Source organism: Delphinapterus leucas, chromosome 16 (assembly GCF_059928025.1).
Source record: "Delphinapterus leucas isolate spDelLeu-1000000601 "Yukka" chromosome 16, BTC_Dleu_Yukka2, whole genome shotgun sequence".
In the NCBI taxonomy this organism is placed as follows: Eukaryota; Metazoa; Chordata; class Mammalia; order Artiodactyla; family Monodontidae; genus Delphinapterus; species Delphinapterus leucas.
Window position 1 is genome coordinate 15,525,768 of NC_143144.1, and position 25,059 is coordinate 15,550,826.

Below are 25,059 nucleotides of genomic sequence, written 5' to 3' on the forward strand. Positions count from 1 at the left end.
TGAAGACTTTATTTCATATATTTCCCCAAATCAGCCCCAGGCACTTGGAATGTCAAGAAATATCTTGAGTCACAAAAGAAAGATAGTATTCTAATCAATAAAATTTCATTATTAAATGGGATTTTTAAATGCTTAGGAAATAGGCAAGTTAAGAATAATTATTTACATAAACATGACTCTTCTATTCCCTAAAGGACTGGCTTTATAGCAACCCTCCCAGCTAGGCCCCATTTTCTAGCCATGTTAGAAATCAAAGGGTTTGCTAGAAACCTTTCTCATTTTGCTTTTGGAAATTACTCGTGTATGTTGTTTATGTCGTGGCAATTATGTTTCATACCGTACAAAGAGGGTCATAAACCCCATCTCACAGGGCTATTATGAGGGATGAATAATATAATGTGATTGGAACAGACCAAGAATTCCATTAATGAGTAGCAAGATCAATACTAATAATTCCAAAGGGGCGTCTGTCTCCCTTTCCTCAAAAGGATTCTGTAGGACTGATATTTTAGCTTTTTGGAAGGCAAAGGTCAAAATGGTTTAGCAAATTGACTTTTGAATATGCTAATATCTATATCACCAGATTCTGGATCTGAAGTGAAATCAGAGAATTCATATTTTTACATTCAAGTAAAGTATGACTGTAATTCGGGGGGCTAAGAAGAAAAAAGGCAACCACACTGAGGCAAAACAAACAAAAAGTATTTTATTGTAACTTAAAATTCATTCCCTAGACAATGGATAATGCACACACTGGAAGACATTAGTAGACATGGTAAAGACGCACTTGGACAAGTATCAACATTGATGAATGTGGGGATGGCATAAAAGTTAAGAAAAGCGCTTCCCTGGTGGCGCAGTGGTTGACAGTCCGCCTGCCGATGCAGGGGACACGGGTTCTTGCCCCGGTCCGGGAGGATCCCACATGCCGAGGAGCGGCTGCGCCCGTGAGCCATGGCCGCTGAGCCTGCGCGTCCAGAGCCTGTGCTCCGCAACGGGAGAGGCTATACCAGTGAGAGGCCCGCGTACCGCAAAAAAAAAAAAAAAAAAAAAGTTAAGAAAAGGTTATTGGATTTCTCGAACATGATATTGGCAAAAAGAAACTTTTATCACAAAAACATTTCCTTTAATTTTTTTTGAATGCTATTTATTTTACTTACTAACCTTGACAGTGACTAAAGAGTGAGGCATAGAAAAGTTTCCAGAAGTCTGAATATGGAGCAGTAGTCCAAGTGCTTTGGAGCCCCATTATTGGGTTATTGAATAGGATTCACTCAGTTATGAAATTCCCCACACTCCAGGTTTACTGCCTGGAAAAACACTATTTACCGACCTCACTGAGGTGCTGTGGGGATTCATGCTTATAAAGTGCTTCACGTGCCTTTGAAGAAAGGCAACATAGAAGTATAAAATAACCTTACATATTTCAAAAGAAATGAAAAGACGATTTTGGCACAGTGGGAAGAGTGACTCCTATTTAAAGAACCAAACTTGTCTATTTATTAAAAACCCCTCACCTCCATGGGTTTTTGGTTTGTTTCTTTAAGAGAAAAAAAATGTTTCTCTGCTGTCAATCTTAAAACAGTCATTCTCAACTCAGGCTGTGCTCTCAGAATCACTTAAAAAGCTCATTAAAAATAGATGCTTAGCCCACAGCCTAGAACTACATAATCAAAGTCTCTACTAGTGGTACTCAGGCAACTACATTTTAAAAAGGATCTAGAGAAGATTCTGATGCATAGCAAAGCTTTTAAAACATTTCTTTAGAAAAATGTCAACATATTAAATGTTGATTTTCTTCCTAGAACATTTTGCTTAAGACTGAATAAAGTTGGAGGAGGGTATCAATTTCTTATTGCCTTTTTCCCTTCCCACGTACTGCATAGCACACAGGCTCGGAGCACAACGTGTGCACATCCACACACACATCCACACACACACAAATTTTTAGTTCTGCCCTTGAATTAAAATTGGATCGTGATAAAATCTGATAGTAGCAAATAAATGCTTCACTGACAAGACATGCAAGGATTTGCAACTCATCCCCACTGTGCCCAAAGCAAATGGATGTTTCCCATTTGCCAGAACGGAATGGTTTAAATATGCATTTCCAATTTGGAAACAGGTAAAATCAGCACTTCTTGGGAAACAACAGCTGAGTGGATGCTGACAAACAAAAGTGAGCGAGGTTCCAGCGGCCAACCATGAAGAAAGGCTACAGTGACTCTACTCCTCTGTTTGGAGATTGCCTGCAACTCAGCAAACACCTTAGGAATTGAAAGGATGTATCCTCAGTGGGCACCAAACATGTGGGTGATTCATCAAGGTAAACAGAGTACAGTAAGTCCCCTACATACAAATGAGTTCCATTCTGAGAGTGCATTCGCAGTCCAATTTGTTTGTAAATTCAACAAAGTTAGCCTACATACCCAACTAACACAATCGGCTCTATAGTACTGTACTGTAATAGGTTTAAAATACTTTTTCACACAAATAATACATAAAAAACAAACACAAAAAATAAAGAAAACACTTTTAATCTTACAGTACATTACCTTGAAAAGTACAGTAGTACCAGCTACATCATCACTGCTTTTACGCTTGCTTCTGGACATCCTGGGCTTGAAATAAAGATACTGTACCACTGTACTCTATACAGCACTGTACAGTAAAGTACACAAAAGCACAACCACTTGTAGAGGATGCACGCACATGACAATCTACGCCAGACACGTGAACTAACTTACGTGATTAGACATGCGAACGCACTCCATATCTTTGAAAGTTCGCAACTTGAAGGTTCATAGGTAGGGGACTTACTGTAATGAAAACTGGTGACGGTAGTTTAAAATATCATTTTTAAAAAACGATCAATTTTGTGCCACCGCAATTCTTAACGCTGTTTTAGGAACCCCTTTCATTTCCTGACTGGCTCGAAGTCTTCTATTTACTAGCGAGGCTAGCAGAGAGGAGAGAGTGATTTAGTCCCTGGCAGGCTACACACATATCTCCTCACGCTGCTTGCACCAGTTTTGAAATAGCTAGAGTCTCCTCTGGCTGCCTTGCAATGGAACTAATGGAGTCTGCAGAGAAATCATATTTCTTTACACAGAGAAAGCCTTCTGAGGCTGGCCAAAATGATCACAATGTCCAGAACTCATCAATAATAGTAAAACAGAATAGTCCCACTTCTTGGAAAAAGGAAAAAAGAGAAAAAAAAATACAGGAGATAGAGGCTACATATACAATACATAGAGAATAGGATATGTTAAAAAAAAAATTCATTCAGATCAGGCACAGTGCAATTTTGCCATGAGAAAACAGTCCTCAGTGCCTTCCAAGATTCCTCTAAACATTAGAGGAATTAGAGGCAACTTTGTACAAAAAGGTTGCTGGAGCTGGCTTGGGGAGTTGCTTGTTGCACGTATCCCAGGAAGGCAAGGCTGCCAGCAGCAGAATAAAACCTCCCAGCAGGACGCAGAAGCCACTAAAATAAAATGCAATGTCATAGGTGTGGGTCCAGTCATAAAACCAACCTGAAAAGGGAGGAAGAAAAAAGTGAGTTTGATAGACATAGTATGAATAGGAATACTCTAATTTCATCAATTTATATACAGTTCGCGGGAATGACATATACACACTACTATATATAGAATAGATAACTAATAAAGACCTACTGAATAGCACAGGGAACTCTACTCAGTGCTCTGTAATGATCTATATATGGGAATAGAATCTAAAAAAAAGTGGATATATGTGTATGTATAACTGACTCACTTTGCTGTACAGCAGAAACTAACACAACACTGTAAACCAACTCTACTCCAATACAAAAATTAATTTAAAAAGTTTATATACAGTGCAGATTAGGATATATATTACCCAATCTACTCCCAAAGTGGCCTAATGGGAGTTAGAGGAGGAGAATTTCTCAAATAGTTGGACAAGAATAAGCAGGCATTTTGGGTTTCTCCCAGATGAAGAACAAACACAGATTCCTGAGCAAATGTACTGGCTTTTCCAACTACATCAAAGTGATTTTGAATAAATCACGATCAGGAGACATTCCACGCAGATTTATGTTGTATAAATCTGTGCTATTATTACACCATGAATTTCTGTATCCAGAGATGTTACAAAGAAGAACAGTAAAGTGGATTGACTTTAAGATAAATCTCTTACCAACAATTGGTGGTCCAAGGCTATTTCCAAGTCCAGCAAAGAACATTAATATCCCGTAGGCATGGGCTAATTTTTCAATTCCCACAGTCTTCGTGGTCACATAAGGAAAGATGGACCAATTACCAGTAAGAAACCCTAGGATCCCAGAAAGTAGTGCCAACGTGACATAACTTTTGGCAAATGGAATTGCACACAAGGCCAGGCTCATAATTATTAAGGTAGCTACGTAAAGATATAAGGTATTAATCCACTTGAAGTCAGCCAGTATCCCTAAAATGAGTTTACCAACTGCTGTCATAATGCCAATAATGGAAATAAGTGGCATAGGAAACTCTTCTTCTTTCACATTTGAACTTCTTGCTACATCTTCCATAAGTAATGAAGGTGGAAACCCTCCGATGTCGAAAAGAAAGATGGCGATGAAAAGGGCTGAAAATACTTTGTTTTTAAAAAGAGCCACAGTTTCTTCACAGTAGTTTTTATATAACTGCCATTTCCTCTTGGCAAGCTGTTTGCAAAAATATGTCCGTTCTGCAACTTTCTTTTTGTACGTTTCAGTCTCTTTTGTGTGTGCCATTGTTGTTGGGTTTTTAGGAAGTAGACTCTCTGGTTTCCAGTCACCACTGGCTAAAGTGCTCTTACATATTTCCTCACCACGGTAGGTCTTTTCAAGAATGTTTATGTTTTCTTCCAGGTTCTTTTCTTTTTCATTGTAAATCGAGTACCTACCTGGTACATTTTCCAGAGCTATTTTTTCAGGCAAAGTGCAATCAGAGGACTGAAGGGGTCTCATCAGACTGCCACAGGCTAATGTATTTAAAGCTAAAGCACCTACAATCAGCAGGCATCCATCCAGTCCATAGAACTCAATCAGCAGTCTCTGCAGAGCGGCGTATATAAAAAGTCCAATGCTTGAACCTAAAAAGGAAATGGTAACCGTTTAATCTCTTATCATTTGGGCCTCTCGGGACAAGCATTATTAGTATTACAATTTGATTTCTTTTTTTACACTGGCATTCATGTGTGTGCCTTCATATTAAAATCACAGCAAGAATGCTGAAGATAGTAACAACAATAGTGACAATTTATTTTAAGAATTCGCATTTGTATGTCAGACACTGCGTTAAACACATTACTTCGCACCATCTTGTTTCATCCTTACAATAACCCTATTGGGTAGGTCCTATTATTATTCCCAGTCTACACTTGAAGTGACCTAGGGCTAGAAAGTTTGAGAAATTTGCCACACATCAGAGAGCTGTAAATGCCATAAGAAGGATTCACACCCAGTCTGACACCAGGAGCCCAACGTCCTTAACAAATACCTATGCAACTCCTTTTTGGGTACTTAAAAAAGAACCAAAAAAGTACTTTTCTGGCTCCATGTTATGTATGCATTCCTTTCGGAAAAGAAAAGTTCTCACGTTTTATTTTTTGAGATGAAGGATATATTTAAGTTTTAGGATATTTATAGTGGTTTGATAGCTCAAATCCATTGCTAATCACCAGAACGGATGCTTGATATGAATAAACTATGAGAAGAGTAAAGTGAACTCTGATAGGGTATTAAAATTACAAAATATGCCTGGTTTGCACATTTGGGCAACACTGTAAATACTCCATTTTTTAAGCATAGATCACACTAACCTCACTGGAATGGAAAGTTACATTAGCGCAATTAATTTGCAGTGTTCTTATATGGCTCTGATTTCAAGTTTTTGATTGTTTTAAAATTTAAATACCATTGAGAAATGTCACGTGAAAACACAGGAAAGAAATAAGTAGATCTGTAATAAAAAAAATAGTCTAAATAGGTTGATCATACTTTTTAAACGGTCTATACCAAATTATATCAAAACCCCAATAGGATGCCAAGCTTATGGTAAAAACCCATCAAAAATTCTTACAAATAACCAAATGGCTTTGTCTTAGAGTTATAAGAAAACTTTTTTTTTTTTTTTGGTACCACAGTTGTCCCTTCCTAATATATTTAAAGTTAACTCCTTCATCCCCAAAGAAAAAAAACTTCGCTTGCAAACGTTAATTAATAGCTCACATTAATGTAATGACAGCTAAAATAGTATCTTTTTGTGGCTACCAAGAAAGTGTCTCTTTGCTGACTACTGAGAAGTTATAAAAGTAGATGAATTGAATTCTGCCTTATCTTTTTAAAAGTGGCACATACTTCAAAAGTTGAAAGCATTTCAGAAAACAAACTGAAAGAATTGAAAAGAGGACCTTTCATATAATTCCATACTGCATTAGCATCCATTCATTATTAATTCATATTTTTCTCTAACACCATTTCTTTGTAGAAGTTCTAACAAAGTGCCCTATAATTAGACACTTAAAAATATTCTTGATATTTTGAAAGTTCTGTATTTTGACCTTAAGTTGAGAAAATAAATAATTCCCCTTTGCTCACCAACTAACTTTATCTGTCAACATCATGAAATATAAGGGAAACATATAAAATCAATTCAACAGGTTTTATCAAACATCTATGATATGCTAAGTGTACGACAGGGCAGCAAAATAAAATTCCACTTTGGACACTAGTTTCTTCAGCCCACAGCCCATGAGAATGTAGTTATAGCTTAGAACGATGCAGGAGGGAATTCCCAGGTGGGTCAGGGGTTAGGACTCCGCACTCTCACTGAAGAGGGCCCAGGTTCGATCCCTGGTGGGGGAACTAAGATCCCACAAGCCACAATGCTTGGCCAAAAAGAAGAGAAAAAAAAAAGATGCAGGATTCTTTCAGGGCAGTGAAGAGTAATTAGAGCTCTCTTGTGGAACTGTGTAAACTGTAAAACCATAATTTTTAATCTTCAAAAATAAAATCCCAATTTAAAAATCAACACGATAAAGGAAAAAGTGAAATAAAACACTAATTATGCTTCCATGCATGCCTAAAGTATGCATTATCACAAAGAGGGAGAATATGAATTGATGTTCAGGGAACCTGAAACAATAAGAGATACACTCATGCTTTGATTAAGACCAGGGGTCAACAGACTTTTTCTATAAGGGGCTAGAGAGTAAATAATTAAGGCATAGTGGGCCATACAATCTCTGTCACAAATGCTCAACTCAGCCCTTGAAGCGTGAAAGCAGCCAGAGAAGAATCATGAAGGAACGAATATGGTTGTGTTTCAATAAAGCTTTATTTATGGACACTGAAACTTTAATTTTACCTAATTTCATGTGCCATGAAATATTCTTCTTTCGATTTTTTTTCAACGAAACAAAAATGTAAAAACCATTTTTAGCTCACGAGCTGTCCAAAAACAGGTAATAGACCAGTTTTGGTCCACGAGCATTAGTTTATCAATCCCTGTTCACCAGGGATTAAGATCGTTTCCCCAAAACCTCCATTTCATGCCCATGTTTCTTTCTTTCAACTGGATCACAATATTTCAACTAGGTCTCATTATTTCTTTTTTTTTTTTTTTTTTAGATTTTTTTCTTGACATGGACCATTTTTAGAGTCTTTATTGAATTTGTTACAATACTGCTTCTGCTTTATGCTTTGTTTTTTTTGCCCCGAGGCCTGTGGGATCTTAGCTCCCCAACCAGGGATCGAACCCGCACCCCCTGCACTGGAAGGCGAAGTCTTAACCCCTGGACCCCCAGGGAAGTCCCAGGTCACATTATTTCAACTATATTTTGCTTTTGGGTTCTTTTTCAATTAAAGAAAAACTCTACTGTGAGTTTTGTTTTTCTTGTCACCACTTTCACTGAAGGTGGATACTACAGTGTGAAGGTTTGTGTCTCTTCAAAATTTGTAAATTGAAATCTTAACCCCCAGTGTGATGGAATTAGGAGGCTTCTCCTTTGAGAGGTGATTAGGTCATAGGGTAGAACCCTCCTGAATGGGATTAGTGTCCTTATAAAAGAGAACCTCAGAGAGCTTCCTCTTCCCTTCTGCCACATGAGGACAAAGGGAGAAGGTGGCAGTCTGTAACCCAGCAGAGGGCTCTCAGCAGAATCTAACCACGCTGACCTTGACACCCTGATCTCAGACTTCCAGCCTCCAGAACTGTGAGAAATAAATTTCTATTGTGAATAAGCCACTCAATCTATGCTACTTTACAGCAGTCTGAATAGACAAAGACAGTGGATTCATGCTGCTCCTTAATTTTGCCTCATCTAACTTCCTATGGCTACAACTAAAAACTCCCCAATTCTACCAAATCTAGATTGTCCACAGTCTATCCATTTTGGTTCAGTGTGCCACAGCCCAGTCTCTTATGCTCTCCTCTTTAGACTGAGTGAAAGCAAGAGCAGCTCTCTCAGCATACAATTTCCAACATCTTCAACACAAATAAATTCAGACGTTAAAGGAAACCCAGGTCATAATTATAGTGACTAACACTTTTAGAGCCCCTGCCATGTGCCTTACACATATGTTCCTTTAATATTCCCAATGACCCAATGTGATGGTGTATGGTCAGACCACCCAAGATGGCTGTTCTCTTGCTCTCTGTACATCCCCTGCCTGACCAGTGCCTGCTTTACCTACACCTACTCGCATGACTGACCTTCCTATATACTGGCCCAAGGCCCCACCTAGTGATTGCTCTTATCCAAGGGGTGGGGAGGTGTGTGCCTCTCTGCTAGTTTCCTGGTAACCAATAAGCCAACCTGATGTCAATTCCCCTATAACTGGCAATCTCCCCTCCCCACCCCGGGAGCGAAAACCCGCATCCATGTCTTGCCCACCCTCTACCACACATGGTGGGGCATCACTCCAGGATCTTGCTTTGGATTTGTAAGCTCCCCCCTTCCATTAAGCCACTGATGTCTCTGTCGCTGACTCCAGGCTCTTTCTTCTGTCTTGAAGCTGGGCAAGCACAGGCCTTACAGGGTGCAGCCCAACAGATGGGTGCTATTATTATCCCCATTTTACAGTTCAGAAAACTGAGGCTTAACAGTTAATTTCACAGAACAGGTAACTTGTCCATCACCAGACAGCTACTGAGTGACACAGGATTCAAAACCAAGCAGACTGGCTCCAGGATCTGGGCTTATCACTACGTTATAGTGCCTCTACAAAAAATACAGTATAGGTAAGACCTATTATCCGTTAAGCTGCCAGCCCTGCTCTCACACTCCCTCCCACACTTGTGGGAGATGCTGTCAGGTTCTTTACTTTTTTTTTTAATTATTATTTTTTTTACATCTTTATTGGAGTATAATTGTTTTACAATAGTGTGTTAGTTTCTGCTTTATAACAAAGTGAATGAGTTATACGTATGCATATGTTCCCATATCTCTTCCCTCTTGCGTCTCCACCCTCCCACCCTCCCTATCCCACCCCTCCAGGCGGTCACAAGGCACCGAGCTGATCTCCCTGTGCTATGCGGCTGTCAGGTTCTTTAAACTGCCTTCCAACTGCTCTGGATTCTCCATCTTTTGTTTTTTCTCTTTCTTTTCCCAGTTCTGCCTTAGCCATGCCCTCAGACTCCGGTCCTGTTTCCTCCTAGGCCATGATTCACATTTCTTTCCTGGCAATGCTTCCTTAAACCACCTTGGGGAAATATCCAGCTCGATTTAATTTGATGTGGAAGCACTCTGTTGCCACTGCATTGGCCTCAGGAACAAAACATTAGTTTGGATCCCGCTGCCAGATACACTACTGAAGTACTTCAGCTTATCTGAAAGTCTGACCTCCCAGGAATATCTACCCACGAACAAGTAGCAATGTAAACTTAAATACAAGTTTTAGTAAGCTTGGCAGCTTTATCTCCTAAGCAAACTCCTAAAGCATTGGCCACAGAAATTTTGATAAGTTCTCTAAATAGCTTAGAAAAAAAATCCATCTGAAAAGTAAAACACCACTTTACAATATCAGAGCAAGTCCAGAAGGCTTTTACACTTACACACACACACAGCCGCTCCCCCCCCATCAACAGTGATTCATCTCTTATTAAAAGAATAACAAGTGTAAACAGTCTGTTGTTTGGATATGCAAATAGACCAACGAGATGTATTCACAAACCAGTACTTTGGAAAAACCCTAAGTTCCACAATAAATGGAGCTGGAGAGGTGTCAGCATTGTTCTTCCTGACAGTGGCCTGAAGGGACCCACTTTCCTTCCATTTCTCCTCTTTCCCAGGGATCAGGTGCTTTACTTAAGTGCTCTCTGCTTCTTTTAGCAAGGCTCTCACCAGCATGTGACTCTCAATTTACTGGACCCATAAGTTTTCTTTTCCTATATTATACTGGACACCTAATGCCCCAGCTTTTTCATACATGTATCTTTAGGGTTTTTTGAAAGCTACACCCATATTTACAGGGGAAAATAAAATTTCCTTCTAGGACTAGAGTAAAATAAATTGTGCTACGTGAATGGCAGCGGGGGCATGGTTGGTTAAACATGTCCGTGCTTTGTAACTTCTAACTTTGATTAGAAGGCTGAAGAGTAGCAATGCTGTACTTATATTGAAAATGTACCTGTTGAAATCAGGCCAAGTGCAAGGCCTCGGCGGCTGTCGAAATACTGGCACGTAATGGTCACTGTTGCAGTGTATAATAAACCACATCCAAGACCTAAACACAAGAAGACATTGCACAAATTAAGCCAGACAGTATTACTTCAATGCAAAAAAAAAAAGAGGTGTAATTAAATAACTCTAATAGGACATTCTGTTACTAACTGGCTAAAACTCTTCAAAGTATGGGTTCCTAGATCCCTCTGATGTTAGTTGTACAGTTCCAATGAACACATTGGGCAGCCTTGGTTTTCACTCCACACCCACCCTAAGGTCAGGGCCAAGTCAAAAAAATAATCCAATTTCTAGAGCATGAATGAATAATGTAAATTTAAATTAAGACATTATGGAGAGATAGAGAAAATGGTTAAACCACACACCAAATAGCAAAATTTAATCAAACTTGCCCATTAAAATATCTCTGTCTCTCTTCCACACCTTTACCCTTGGTTCAGTGTTCTTCCTCCTCTGGGTCCTCTAAACAATTTTATAAAATCCCCTTATAAAATCATGCCAAGGTATTTTGCTAGACTTCATAGCCTGGTACACCCCAGTCTGCAAAACAAAGGCCTTCTGGCGCTCTCAGATCATCCCATCATCGCAAAATGTATATTTGTAAGTTTTTATCTTTTAGAGATGCAAACTACCTCATTTAGGAGTAAAATGTCATGTCTTTAGTTTACAATATCTTTGAAAAAAAAAAGAGGAAGAAAATGCAATAAATATTAACAACGGTTACATTTAAGTGATGACCATATGGTTGCTTGCTATACTATTCTCCACTTTTCTGTAAATTTGAAATTCTTTTACAGTTAGAAAGAAAAACCCTTACTACTCACTATCCCTTTCCTGAGACCACAGGGCAATATTTAAGGCTGTTTGTTGGCTTAATCTTTTTCTCCCTATTAAGTATCTAATAACCCCAGTTTTGTTTTTCATAAAAATTTCCTCTGGCTTCTAACTCATAACATTTGCCTTTCTTCTGCAACATCGTCTGTTCTTGGGGATCACCCTATAAACAACACAAAAGCCGTCGTCTAAAAACTAATTTTAACTATGAATCATTAGGTGAGTTATTAAGGTCATTTTCATTACTTTCAAATTGCGACCTGGACTATGATTAGAAAGAATACATGGGTTTAACAAATACAACGCATAAACATTTTAGGAAATTAGCATTTAACTCAGGACCCAGATGATCATCTGTGATTGCATTAAAAAGTATTCTTGGTCCAAAAAAAAAAAAGTATTCTTGGCTTCCCTGGTGGCGCAGTGGTTGAGAGTCCGCCTGCCGATGCAGGGAACGCAGGTTCGTGCCCCGGTCCGGGAGGATCCCACATGCCGCGGAGCGGCTAGGCCCGTGAGCCATGGCCGCTGAGCCTGCGCATCCGGAGCCTGTGCTCCGCAACGGGAGAGGCCCGCGTACCGCAAAAAAAAAAAAAAAAAGTATTCTTAAAGAAATGAGATAGATGAAAATAATTATACTTTAAATAAACCTTTTAAAATATAGCACACTTTTGTATGATTTAAGGGAAGAGATACTATCTCATTAAAACATGAGTTGGATTGATTTATACATTTATCATTATTACATATACTTCGATGAAATAAGACCTGCTCCTGAACAATCAATTTTGTGAAGCCAAAAAATGTCACCCTTAACTAAAACTATATTTCGGAAAGCCTTTGGAGAGGGAATGAATTTACTTTTGCGTGATTTGGTTGTCAGGGCTCTGTCAAATGGTAGGCATTAGGGACAAGAAAAAAAAAAAAAAGGCATTTCTGATTAATAAATGCCAATGCTAGAAAAGTTAAAACAGTAACTTTTAAACATTTTACCTTAGACTAAAAAGAAAGAAATTTTAAAAAACTATTTCAAGGCCATGGGCTTCAGATAAGATCATCTCATTTTTTTTTAAGTAGCAGAAATTTGAAATGCTTTTTCTCTAAACTTTTCAAAAAGCAGAAGGTGACATGATGCTTTCCCACATCTGTATTAGGATGACCTTAAACCACCAGTTATTAAAAAGATGGTCCTCAAGGTCTTTCAATGGAGTCAAAACTATTTTCACGATACTGACATGTTTCCTGCTTTTTTCACTGTGTTCCCATTTATGCTATTGGTGCAAAAGACATGGTGCGAAAAACTTCAAGAGCCTTAGTACAAATCAAGATATTGGTATCCAACTTCATACCTTATATGTTTCATCACCACTCACAGTAAAAGCAAACAAATTTTAAAAAAATACTTCATCTGAATTACAATTGTTGCCGAGAAAAAGCACGTATGCAATTGTTTTAGTAGCCAGCTAAAGTAGCCACTTTTTCCATGTAACCCTGTATGTATTTGAAAGAATGTCTGACAGACACAAACTATGGTTAGTCAGACTTGAGTATTTGGCAGACATTTTCTTGAAAACAAACAAGGAAAATAACTGACAATAACTGTTGCCAATGATAAAATTTGAGCTTTCCAGCAAAAATTAGAATTTTTGGAAACTTTTATCCAACACCATGATTTGACAGATTCCCAACACATAAAGATTTTCTGATAAGCCTATTGGTGATACTAACAAAAGTGATTTTTTAGCTGTTGTTTAATAAAATGTGTCAACATTTTAAAGTTCTTGCATAACTCAGAGAACCAATATTTTTCACATAACCAATTCATGATGTTACAAAATCAGACTTGAATGCTGACCTATTCAAAGTACAGAATAAACAAATTGATTTAATATTACAGAGCACGAAAAGTATATTCATGTGGTTTCAGGTTCCATATTGCAATTAACCCTTGGAAAACTATCATACATCAAGTTTTGGGATAGTATCAAAGAAGAGTTTCTACAGTTAACTGAAAAGACTATTGAAAACCCCTCCCTTTTCCTTTGTGTGAGACCAGATTTCCTTCATAAACTTCAACCAAAAAAGCACATTGCAATAGACTGAGTACAGAGAAGACATGAGAATCCAGATGTCTTCCATGAAGCCAGGCATTAAGGAGATTTGCAAAAATGTAAAACAAGGCCGTCCTTCTCACTAAACTTTTTCTTTTGGAAAATAGAACTGTTTTTCATAATAAGTATGTTATTTATGCTAACATGTACTGAGTTTGTTATTATTATCTTTAAATGAATCACTAAACAAATATTTTTAAATTTCTCACCTTTTAATACAGTAAATTTTAACAGAATAAATAAGTATTTCCACATAATTAAAAGTTCCTTGGGGTCCTAAATAAAAGAGTGTAAAGGGTTCCAGGAATATAAAGTTTGGAAACCACGGCCTTAAAGCCTTCTTTGGTCTCCAATCATTTAAAATAATTAATTAATTAATTTGGCCACACCACGCGGCTTGTGGGATCTTAGTGCCCTGACCAGGGATTGAACCTGGGCCACGGTCATGAAAGCACTGAGTCCTAACCCCTGGACCACCAGGGACTTCCCTGGTCTCCAATCTTGTTTTTTTTTAAATTTATTTTATTTATTTATTTTTGGCTGCATTGGGTCTTCGTTGCTGCGCGCGAGCTTTTCTCTAGCTGCGGCGAGCGGGGGCTACTCTTCGTTGCGGTGCACAGGCTTCTCATTGGGGTGGCTTCTCTTGTTGTGGAGCACGGGCTCTAGGCGTGCAGTCTTCAGTAGTTGTGGCTCGCGGGCTCAGTAGCTGTGGTGCAGGGGCTTAGTTGCTCCATGGCATGTGGGATCTTCCTGACCAGGGCTCAAACCTGTGTCCCCTGCATAGGCAGGCGGATTCTTAACCACTGCGCCACCAGGGAAGCCCCTCCAGTCATTTTTGATCAGACTCCTATCAGTGAAAAAATTTTGAGAATCGACCTCCAGTATAAGCATAATCATTTTTAAAATGAAATACCTAAACTACTAACGATTCAAAGCATAATCATTAGCAAAATATAATTGTTTTCCTTTACTTACATAGGTGAAACTAAACATATTTACCTGTTCTAGCATTTCCTTTCCATACCCTATGTTTCATTCCACATACTCTGGGTGAGACCACAACCTCAGAGGCCTCTTTTCCCTGATCTCTTCCCATCAAACCATACATCACGCTCTTTATCACTCCCACTGCCTCAATCATCAACCTTCCACCATGTGAACTACCACTGCCTCACTTTACCTCCTCCAGATCTTTTCTGTTCTGAACAACGGCCTCTTAATCACCATCTCAGCCTCCAGTACTTTTTCCACCAATCTACTGTCTAACCCACTGTTATACAGTTCTCATCACATTACTCTCCTGCAATAACGTCCAAATAAACCCTCCATCATCCGGTCTCTGTTGCAAACCAAGCTTTGACATATTTGCAAGTCCCCTCGTGACGTGTGCATTCCTTAAACAAATATCTCTGAAAAGACCCCTATTATCCACTGTATCTCATGCCTCTGAGCATTTGAGCTCCTGGAATGTACTTCTCCTACCACCCTCACTCCTTTTCCAACTCATGCCCACCTGATCACATCCCACCCGCCCTTCAAGACTCAGCTCAAGCACCAATTCCTGCATGAAGTCTTCTTCTGCAGCCCCTCTCCCACAGATACATACTATACCCACACTGAATGCTGCTTTCATTTTATAATTGCACTTATTTTACTGTGTTACAAGTTACATATGTACAAGTCTCCTCCCCCAAGTAGACAATGAGCTACCTGAGGGCAGGCTGTGTCTTATTCATCTGAGTATCCTGGTTCCAGGTCTGAGCCTGGCACAGAGTGTTAAAGTTATTCTACTACTTTTTCCCATAAACCTCATTTGAATTCCCCAATGTTAAGTCACATTGGCTAATTTCAACCATTTCTATCTATTCTTACTCTGGCTGTCGCTCTCTCTTGCATTTCTCTCTTCCTCTCTGTGTCTCATTTCCTCTATTCATATAACAAACACACACACACGGTATGTATGTATGCTTGTGAATATATATTTTAAAAAATATATCTTTACATCTGCTTTACAATTAAATGATGCTGATTTTTTTCACTTAGGCCAGAAAATAAATCTTAGCTGTAAAAATAAGATTTTTTTACTTTCACAATAATTCATGTAACAGGATGGCATCATTAGAATACAGAATTAGAATTTTATGGTTTGAAAAAAAAAGATACAACTAACTTACAACTTGTATGTATTACAGGATGATGGTTTGGGCAAATCACACTTAACAGCCTCATTTCCTCATTTTTCTTAATCTCTATCTGTAACTAAAGAACACCCAGATCAATTAAACTGATAAGAGAGATACAAGAAGGAAATATAACTGAAGTAAAACACTCTAATATGATAAAATGCATCTAATTCAGAAATATAAAGCAAGCATCTCTAAGGAAACAGCATATGAATAAAATCACACAAAACGGACAAGCAGTAAACATTGGAAATTGTGTACATATTTTGAAAATTGTCTATGAATTGTCTTTAAATATTCTTTCATTATATACATATTTTTGTGTATTTAACTAAACAGACATCTATCAAGCCCCTACTTTTATATATGAACATTTCCCCCTGCAGTATTATCTCTATGAAAAGGGAATAGTTTAGTAATAGTGCATTCTAATATGGCAATCTTAAAAAGTGATGAGAGTAAACTTACAGAATCCAGACTCTATGTGTAAAACAGGGGTTAGGTGTAGCACCTAGGACTTTCTTGCTTTGGCCACTGGAAGTCTCATATCCTGGAAAACCCCTTCGCCCTGGGCAAACCAGAACAGCTGGTCACTGGGTGTGCCTCTTGGGCCTGCCTCTTGGTCATCTGGGAGAATTTCCCTTTTCTATGGTCTGAAACAAGTATTTGATCACCTCTTAGAATAGCTGAGCCAGTAGGATTTATCATCTTGACCAAAGGTTAAGGTAGGCAATAGCCTATAATGTTCCAGAAGTACCTACTTCTAGAAATAAAATTGTGAGAATGGAAATTTGGATGCTGAAAAAGATAAGTTTAGGGCATCCAAATGCAATTACTGTTTATGTTTCTAGCCTAAAACATCTGCATGGAAAAAGTTTAAAAGTTTAAGCAGGGACTTCGCTGGTGGCGCAGTGATTAAGAATCCGCCTGCCAGTGCAGGGAACACGGGTTCAATCCCTGGTCCGGGAAGATCCCACACGCCGTGGAGCAACTAAGCCCATGCTCCGCAGCAAGAGAAGCCACCACAATGAGAAGCCCACACACTACAACGAAGAGTAGCCCATGCACTACAATGAAGAGTAGCCCCAGCTCGCCACAACTAGAGAAAGCCCATGTGCAGCAACGAAGACCCAACGCAGCCAAAAATAAATAAAATTAATTAAAAAAGAAAAAGTTTAAGCAACTGGCTAGCTTTTTGATTGACATGACTTTACAAAAGCATATAGCTTTGACACTGGCTTGATTAAAGCACAAACTTTATATGCTTAGCATGAGTACCTTGAACCTGACACTGGCTGGTCAAGAGCACAGGCTTGGGATCAGGCAGGCGTGGATTCAAGTCCCAACTCTATCACTTATTGGCTGTGTGACTTTCAGTTTCCTTATCTTTAAAACCATCTCATAAGATAGTTGTAAAGATTAAGAGACAGAAAAAATGTAAAAGATTTCAGTATCTGTGCTTGGAATATAATGAAGTACCAAAAATAGTCCTTATGCTGAAATATTTTTCCACTTTTCCACCTGAGTATTATGGTATTATATAGCTCTAGCCTCAGGCTAATTAGAAAATCATAGTTCCTTTTTATAACTGAACACCCATTAGAGACAAAAGGCGATCTTTAATGGCACAACAAAAAAACAAGGGCTTATAAAACTAACTGCTAAAGCGAGTATCAGAAAACAACCTTTATCTAATTTGCCATCACTAGAGAAGGAGAATCAGATTGTCTATGAAAGTGGGTTATGCCCTCCTCAAGCTCAATGGATATGCAGATACTAACAAGAAAATGAAGGAAGAGAAAATTGAATTTTTCCAAAATCAAGAAGAGATTATTAAGAAAACAGTAATCAGGTAGCTAAGGAACAATATAATCTGAAGAAAAGAGAAAGCAAGAAATTGATTTTGAGTTGTGCTTTTCAGAAAAGCAATGGGAAATGATTGGGAAGAAGCTTGAGCAAATCATTAAGGGCATATTTCCTGCGGCCCCTCTTCCCATTCCTCCCAGTCTCCCACCACATTTTCTTTTTCCCGATTTTAGTAAAGTTATTGGGGACACAGGGGCCTGAATTACCAGGTTTGGCAGTAGGACATACAGTCACTTGAAAATCAGCAAGCTGCCATTTCATTCTAGCTACAAAACCCAAACAAGATAACATCATATTTTCAAGACAGTATTTTTAAAAAAATGGTAAAACAGAATTATGCCAACTAATACACTTCACTATTCTTTTTGATGTTTTCTATTATAAACATACCATATAACTTTAATTTTCTTTCTCTATATTATTTAATCTGTTATACAAATAGTTCAATAGTGCTTCTTCAGTTACAAAAAGCTGCTGCTGTGCTCTTGAACTAAGAGATCAGAAAAGAATTTAAGGGGAAGGGAACAAACATTCATTAAACACCCGTGTGCCTCTCTATATACATTATCTCATGAATAGTCACAATATCTCTGTGAAGTCGCGTTAGTCTCATTTCATAAGAAATACAAACGGAAGCTCAGAGAGGTTGGATAATTTCCCAAGGTCACAAAACTGATAATGATGGTGATGCTGGTGAATATTTATTGCTTTAACTCATCCATCCACAAAACCCTAGAAGGTAGTTACTATTATTATGTTCAGTTTAAAAAATGAGAAAACAGTAGGTAAGTAACATGTCTACAGTCCACGGCTGGCAAGTGAGTAAGATAAAATTAACCCACACGGCCCAACCCCAGAGTTGGACTGTCAGTGCTTGCTCCTGCCTGTGCCATATTATCTTAAGAGACCATCTAGTTCATTCCAGACAGAGGAGAATGTTTAGAATACTGCACAGAACGCGTGCTCAATATATGCTATCATTAGACTGAATCTTTCTTGTTTTTTCTAAGGAATTCATAATACAGAGGGGAGGAGTTTAGACGGTGTAATAATTTCCTGTCAATTCCTTTTCAACTGGATATTCTACTTCCAATGGCGACAGAATGGAAGTGTCATTGTTCATTAAATTCCCATTTATTTACCCTACAAATATTCCACGAGCCCTATATTCTGAGCCTACTGACAAAATAAAACCACAAAGAAGTCAACCATGATAATAAGTGTTAATAATCTCCTAGCAAGAAGTAGCTCACAGGGGCCCAATAATTACTACAGTGCGTGCCTTTTTAAGTATTGAAATTAAAACATTAAACTTTTAAAAAATTCTTTAAAATTACTGGAACCTGTAAAATTATTATTGAAATTAAAATTAAATTGATTTTTTACTATGGAAATCCAACTCAACTCTTTCATTTACCTTATTTTTATTTTGCTCGACTTCACTTAGTCCTTACAAGAGCTACGTGAGGTAGGTTTCTGAGTCCGCCTTCACAGATGAGGCGACAGTCATTCTTGGAGACCGAGGGGCTTGCTAGAGCTCACAGGACCTATGTCTCCTGACCCGAAGCCCAGGGCTCTCTCCATGAGCTGACAGCCTCCTCCTAGCCACAGGGATTCAGAACCTGTTGCCAAATCAGAGTCATATACAACCTTCAGACGTGAGCCTGTTTTCTGACCCAGATTCCATTAAGTGAAGGAAAGGCCAGGATTCCAGAAGGAAGGACGTTGCAAAAAACACTATGGCAAATATATAGACAGTAATATCCTGAATCTTGCCCCAAAGAGAACTACGGTCACTTATTTAGGTATCATACGCAAGGGACAGTGGGATGCCTTTTGAGCACTGTAGGACACAGAAAATGAACTGGCACTGTTAACTAGGGGCCTGAGGCACTTACATGGCCTACCCTTAGAGGGGGGTCACAGGAGGGCCAGGTAATATACGGGATCATGGCCCAGGTCTGGCTCACAGTAGGTCCACTGAGTCCATGGGCCCATCCTAGTCATTTCCCCAGTTCCTGATAATTAATTGGAACACATGTACATAGTAGTTGGTATAACCTTCTATCTACATTGTTTCTGGCCAGTGAAGTAAAAGTTACCATAGTGGGGAAAGCCAAGTGGAAGCCCTGTACTCCCCCCACCTCCAGCAGCAGCCAGTAAAGTAAGTCAAGACCAATATCAAATCCTATCTCATTAACAGAAGATCATGGGTTCATGGGGAGAAGGGACAGGGTTAGCTATTGAAAGGTTCCAACACCATAAGCCAAATCAAAATCAGTTTCACAGGCTGGTAAAGCTCTCTCCATTGCTATAGAAATTTTGAAATTTAGTTATGGGAGTTACCTAATTTTGTCTTTTTCTTTCTATATACCCTTAGATATGCTTCCAACACAATCAAATGTACATAAAATCTTAAACAATGTACATTAATTTTTTTTCTTTTTAAAAATTCATTTTTGGGCTTCCCTGGTGGCGCAGTGGTTGAGAGTCCGCCTGCCGATGCAGGGGACATGGGTTCATGCCCCGGTCTGGGAAGATCCCACATGTTGCGGAACGGCTGGGCCCGTGAGCCATGGCCGCTGGGCCTGCGTGTCCGGAGCCTGTGCTCCGCAACGGGAGAGGCCACAACAGTGAGAGGCCCATGTACCGCAAAAAAAAAAAAAATTCATTTTTACCTATGGGGAATACAAATACTATGGTATCACTCACTTTGGGTCAATTTTTAAGTCAGTGACAACTCCGGATATGTACTCACAAAGGCTATACCTTAACCTTGAAACCATGTGAGGGAGTAAAACCCCATGAAATTTTAAATGCTTAGTCCAAATTTTTGGGGAAATGCCCAAATCACGTCAATGGCATAATGATTCAACTTTCTATGTAAAAAGGGGTTTGACCTAAAAGGAATAATCCGATGCTCATGCACAAGCACAGATATCTACATTTTTATTTTCATGATTTTAGACAAGAATGCAAGATGACTATTCAATGAATACCTTCAAATTCTACACCAGAGATTAACATATTTGCATGTATACGTTTAAGCTGTATTAAGCACTACAGGAAATAAGTAATATAAAATATCAAACATATAACCTGTTCTCAAAGAACTAACAAGTGACCTGCGTATTTAGATTATGATCTGAGTAGAATTTGGGTATGTAGTTAAATTTAAAATAAACTTCAAGAGTTCTAAAAGCACTACAAATAATGACAAATATGTAAAAGAGGTCAGGATCTGGTGTCAGACTGAATGGATTCAACCCCAAATCTCCTACCTATGTGGCTTTAGTTAGTAATTTCACTTTGCTTGAGCTTCACTTTCCCTCTCTGTAAAATGGGCTCACATGAAGACAGGATGAGATCATATAAAGCAGAGCCTAGCACACACTACCTACTGGAATATTAGCGGCTATAATTTCTATTATTTATTATTGGGGAAATATCCCCATGTGAAAAAAACGAATATTGGTAGTCAAAAAAATTAAATTCTTTCAGACTTGACTCAAACCAACCATCTTGCTGGAATTTGTCTCTGAAGTATTTAAACACCAAAATCCTGAGCCACAGCGTCTGTGTCCCTGCCTGGGTTGTGTCCGGCTCAGCTGTGCTTTTCCCTTTGCTGCCACATGTAGCAATGAGATCTGCTCTGTTCCAGTCTTTTCCTTTGCAGCTTCTCCTCCTGTTAATTAGCTGTGTCAGCGCTGGCAGGCAGCTCTTCCTCCACCCTAATATGCTGTGTTCTAAGAATTTTGCCATCATTTCTGAACAAACGTCATATAGATGGTACTACGGAGCTCATGTCTAGAAAACTGGCTCTTAACATACGTTTATCAAATGTGTTGTGACTTTTCTGACACTAAAGCAAAAAAAACATGTTGATCAGGAATAATTCATTCTTTTATTTATTTATTTATTTTTGTGGTACGCGGGCCTCTCACTGTTGTGGCCTCTCCCGTTGCGGAACACAGGCTCCGGACGCGCACGCTCAGCGGCCATGGCTCACGGGCCCAGCCGCTCCGCGGCACGTGGGGTCTTCCCAGACTGGGGCACGAACCTGCGTCCCCTGCATCAGCAGGCGGACTCTCAACCTCTGCACCACCAGGGAAGCCCTAATTCATTCTTTATATAAAATGTTTGAAACTGTTTAGCCTTTTATCGGGATTTCATTTGGAAAATAGCAATCTTTCTACAGATTTATAGCTTATGTTCCTCTGATTATAACCCAAATCATTTCTTAACCCTTTCATTACTTAAGCAAATATTCAATTACATTTTACTATATAATAAAGTGGGCATAATATTTTTATGATCTAAAATAAAATATTTCATTCTCTCTATGCAACTAATATACTTTTCTCTTTGTTCAAATTGAATATGAAAAACTAGGACAACTTCTGCCTACACTGTATTTCAACTGTTATTCCCTCCAATTGTATATGATAACATTGGTGTATTATTAAAAAATTCTAATTCCTACACATAGAGGACTTACATAGAGGAAACATTTGAAAGTGATTATTTGATTTACAAAATAAATTTTTATTATTTAAAAGAAAAAAGAATTCAGTTCTTTCAGACATTAAGAAGAAACTTTGAAAGTCAGAGTCTTTTAAAAATTCCCCACCAACAGCTCCTAGGGATCCTGAGTCTGGTGATGTTTGACATTGAATACAATGAGTGCAATACATCACAAAAGCATTCCCCCCCAAATTGCCAGTGCTCTCAGGCCCTGAGCCCTGGACCCTTTCCTCTTCTGTAACCAAGATCATCATTAATCATCCCCACCACTCAGTTTTCTTCACTCATGCCTCACCTTTAACAAAAATAATCATTATTATTACGTGCTTTAAACTCTGCTTTTTACTTCTGCTATCACCTTGTGGTTGGGGCCCTGGTGACAGGTGCTGTGGAACAGCAAGGATGTTTAGAACACCAACAGTTCAACAGAGCCCTGCTTAACCGCCCAATAGGAAAGGGACCATTTCCTACATCAGTGAGAAGTGGCAGGTGTCAGCGACATCTAAGTTGCATGCTTCTCTCCCTCCTTTCCTTTTTTGTGCTAGAGAGACAAGGGCTGAAATAAAAAAAAAAAACCTCCCCATGCCTTGCAAGAAAACAAAATGGGCATTGTTAAAACACATTTATCGGGCTTCCCTGGTGGCGCAGTGGTTGAGAGTCCGCCTGCCGATGCAGGGGACGCGGGTTCGTGCCCCGGTCTGGGAAGATCCCACATGCCGCGGAGCGGCTGGGCCCGTGAGCCATGGCCGCTGAGCCTGCGCGTCCGCAGCCTGTGCTCCGCAATGGGAGAGGCCACAGCAGTGAGAGGCCGGCGTACCGCAAACAAACAAACAAACAAACAAAAAAACACATTTATCCTTTGAAGTATTTTGATTCACTGGGTGGACGTTTTACTAAAGCAACAATTTTTGGTAAAGTGGTTGCCGAAAGTGAATTATTCCTGAGCATTTTCACTCCTTACATTAACTGAATAAGAAACGTCACACGGGTAAAACATTTAACTCTCAAAGCTCAGAAAAGCATCACGGGGACCAAGTTTCTTACCTACAACAATGCCATAGGAAAAAAACAGAAAGTAGATATTGGGGGCAAAACTGCTCAACATGAGGCCTCCTGCCACCATGAAGCCACTGAAGATTGTCACGGCTCTTGCTCCAAAAGATGAGACACACAGGCTGCACACAGGACCTAAAATCATAAATGAAACCTTCACTTATTTAACAGTAACCTCCTCTCCACATCCTATCATCCATCCGAAATTTAAAATGATTCCATCGTAAAACAACAACGGCAATAATAAGCTACTGTGTGTTCACTATGGGTTGGACACCCTGCTACTTCACATAAACAATCTCCCTTCATTATAATCTCCCTGCTTTCCTGGGAGGTAGGTGCTTTCGTTATCCTCACTTTTCTGATAAGGAAATTAAAGTGTCAGAAGAGGAAGGTCACATAGCTAAGAAATCGGGGTTCTGGAGTCAGACTTTATTAAATTTTCAATGAGAATAACAGCGGCAGCCACCCTCAGAGTAACAAGAAGTAAAAACCCAGGCCATCTGGCTGTTGAGTGCATCAGGATTTCGGTCTCCTGTACTTGCCATGCATCTTTTCTACCCAGAGCTCCTATCCAGCACAAGGCCAGTCATATAATTGATGGTAAAAATAAACTTAATGATTGACTCAATGCTATCCATAGCATCCTTATAAAGGGATGAAGTGAGGGTAGTTACTCCCTTCCTAGAGAAGATTTTGGCAGGTGAGGCAAATGCCTCTACCCTACCCACCCGGGCACGACTTTGTCAGTATCACTGTCCTACATACTACATGTAACCTGGAATTTGGGGAAGGAAGTGCACTGTTGACTGACGGGTAAAAGGGACCATTACCTGGACCAGTTCTATGTGGAAGTGGGCAACTGCTCACGTACTGGGATTTAAGTGATAGTGAAATTCTCTCTCACTAGCACTGTTACCTTGACAGTATCTACAACTACGGAGCTTAGCATATCAGAAATAAAAGGACATGAAGGGTTACTCAGCCCAGTAGTCTTATTTACATGGAAGGAAACCGAAGCTCAGAAGGGTTGTCCATGCCATGGTTAGAAGAAAGGGCCCAACGTTTAAAAGCAAAGAGAAACATCTTAATTGAGTTCACAACAACCTTTCAAGGTACAAATCATTATTCCCAATTTTTAAAAAGCATGCTCACCAGAATGGCAAAAGGCAGACAACAATAAGTGTGAGCAAGGATGTGCAGCAATCACAACTCCCATAAACTGCTAGCGTGACCTCCCAAAGCGGAACACAGCGCTGTATGACTCTGAAGTGCTACTTCTATGTACACCTACACCAAAAGTCATGGACATAAATGGTCATAGCAGAACTAGTCACAGTAGCCAGCACCCACAGATCCAGATGTTCCTCAGTAGTGGAAGGTATAAGTAGATTCTGGTGTATTCATACAATGGACTACCATATGGCCATGAGAATGAATGACCTACAGCTACACACATTAATGCAGGTGTATCTCACAAATGTATGTGGAGTGAAAGATACAACAAGAAAAAGTACACATTGTGTAATACCAATCATAAGAAGTACAAAAACAGACAAAATTAATCTACAGTCAGAAGTCAGGATAGGGGGTCTTTGGTAGGGGGTAGGAAGCTATAACCAGAAGGAAACACAGCCCAACTTCTAGGTACTGCTAACGTCCTGTTCCTGGATGTGAATGTGCTCATTACATGGGTGTGTCTGGTTTGTAAAAACAATTCACTGAGCTATACTCTCAGGATATGCACACTTTTCTGTACATATCTTAAAACATTTTAGGAAACCTCAAATGGAGAGATA

The 25,059-nt window shown here is 39.2% G+C and overlaps 1 protein-coding gene across 1 annotated transcript in view; it reads right to left on the bottom strand.

The window, feature by feature from the left end:
• Positions 1-252: 252 nt before the first annotated feature.
• SLC16A9 (solute carrier family 16 member 9) overlaps positions 253-25,059 on the bottom strand; it is a 38,725-nt gene continuing 13,918 nt past the window's right edge. The window contains exons 2-5 of the mRNA XM_022560605.3: positions 23,252-23,395; positions 10,640-10,735; positions 4,183-5,100; positions 253-3,536 (exon numbers count right to left, since the gene is read on the bottom strand). Of these exons, the coding sequence (XP_022416313.1) occupies positions 3,349-3,536; positions 4,183-5,100; positions 10,640-10,735; positions 23,252-23,395 (1,346 nt within the window). The 3' untranslated portion in view covers positions 253-3,348. The remainder of the gene's footprint in view (positions 3,537-4,182; positions 5,101-10,639; positions 10,736-23,251; positions 23,396-25,059) is intronic.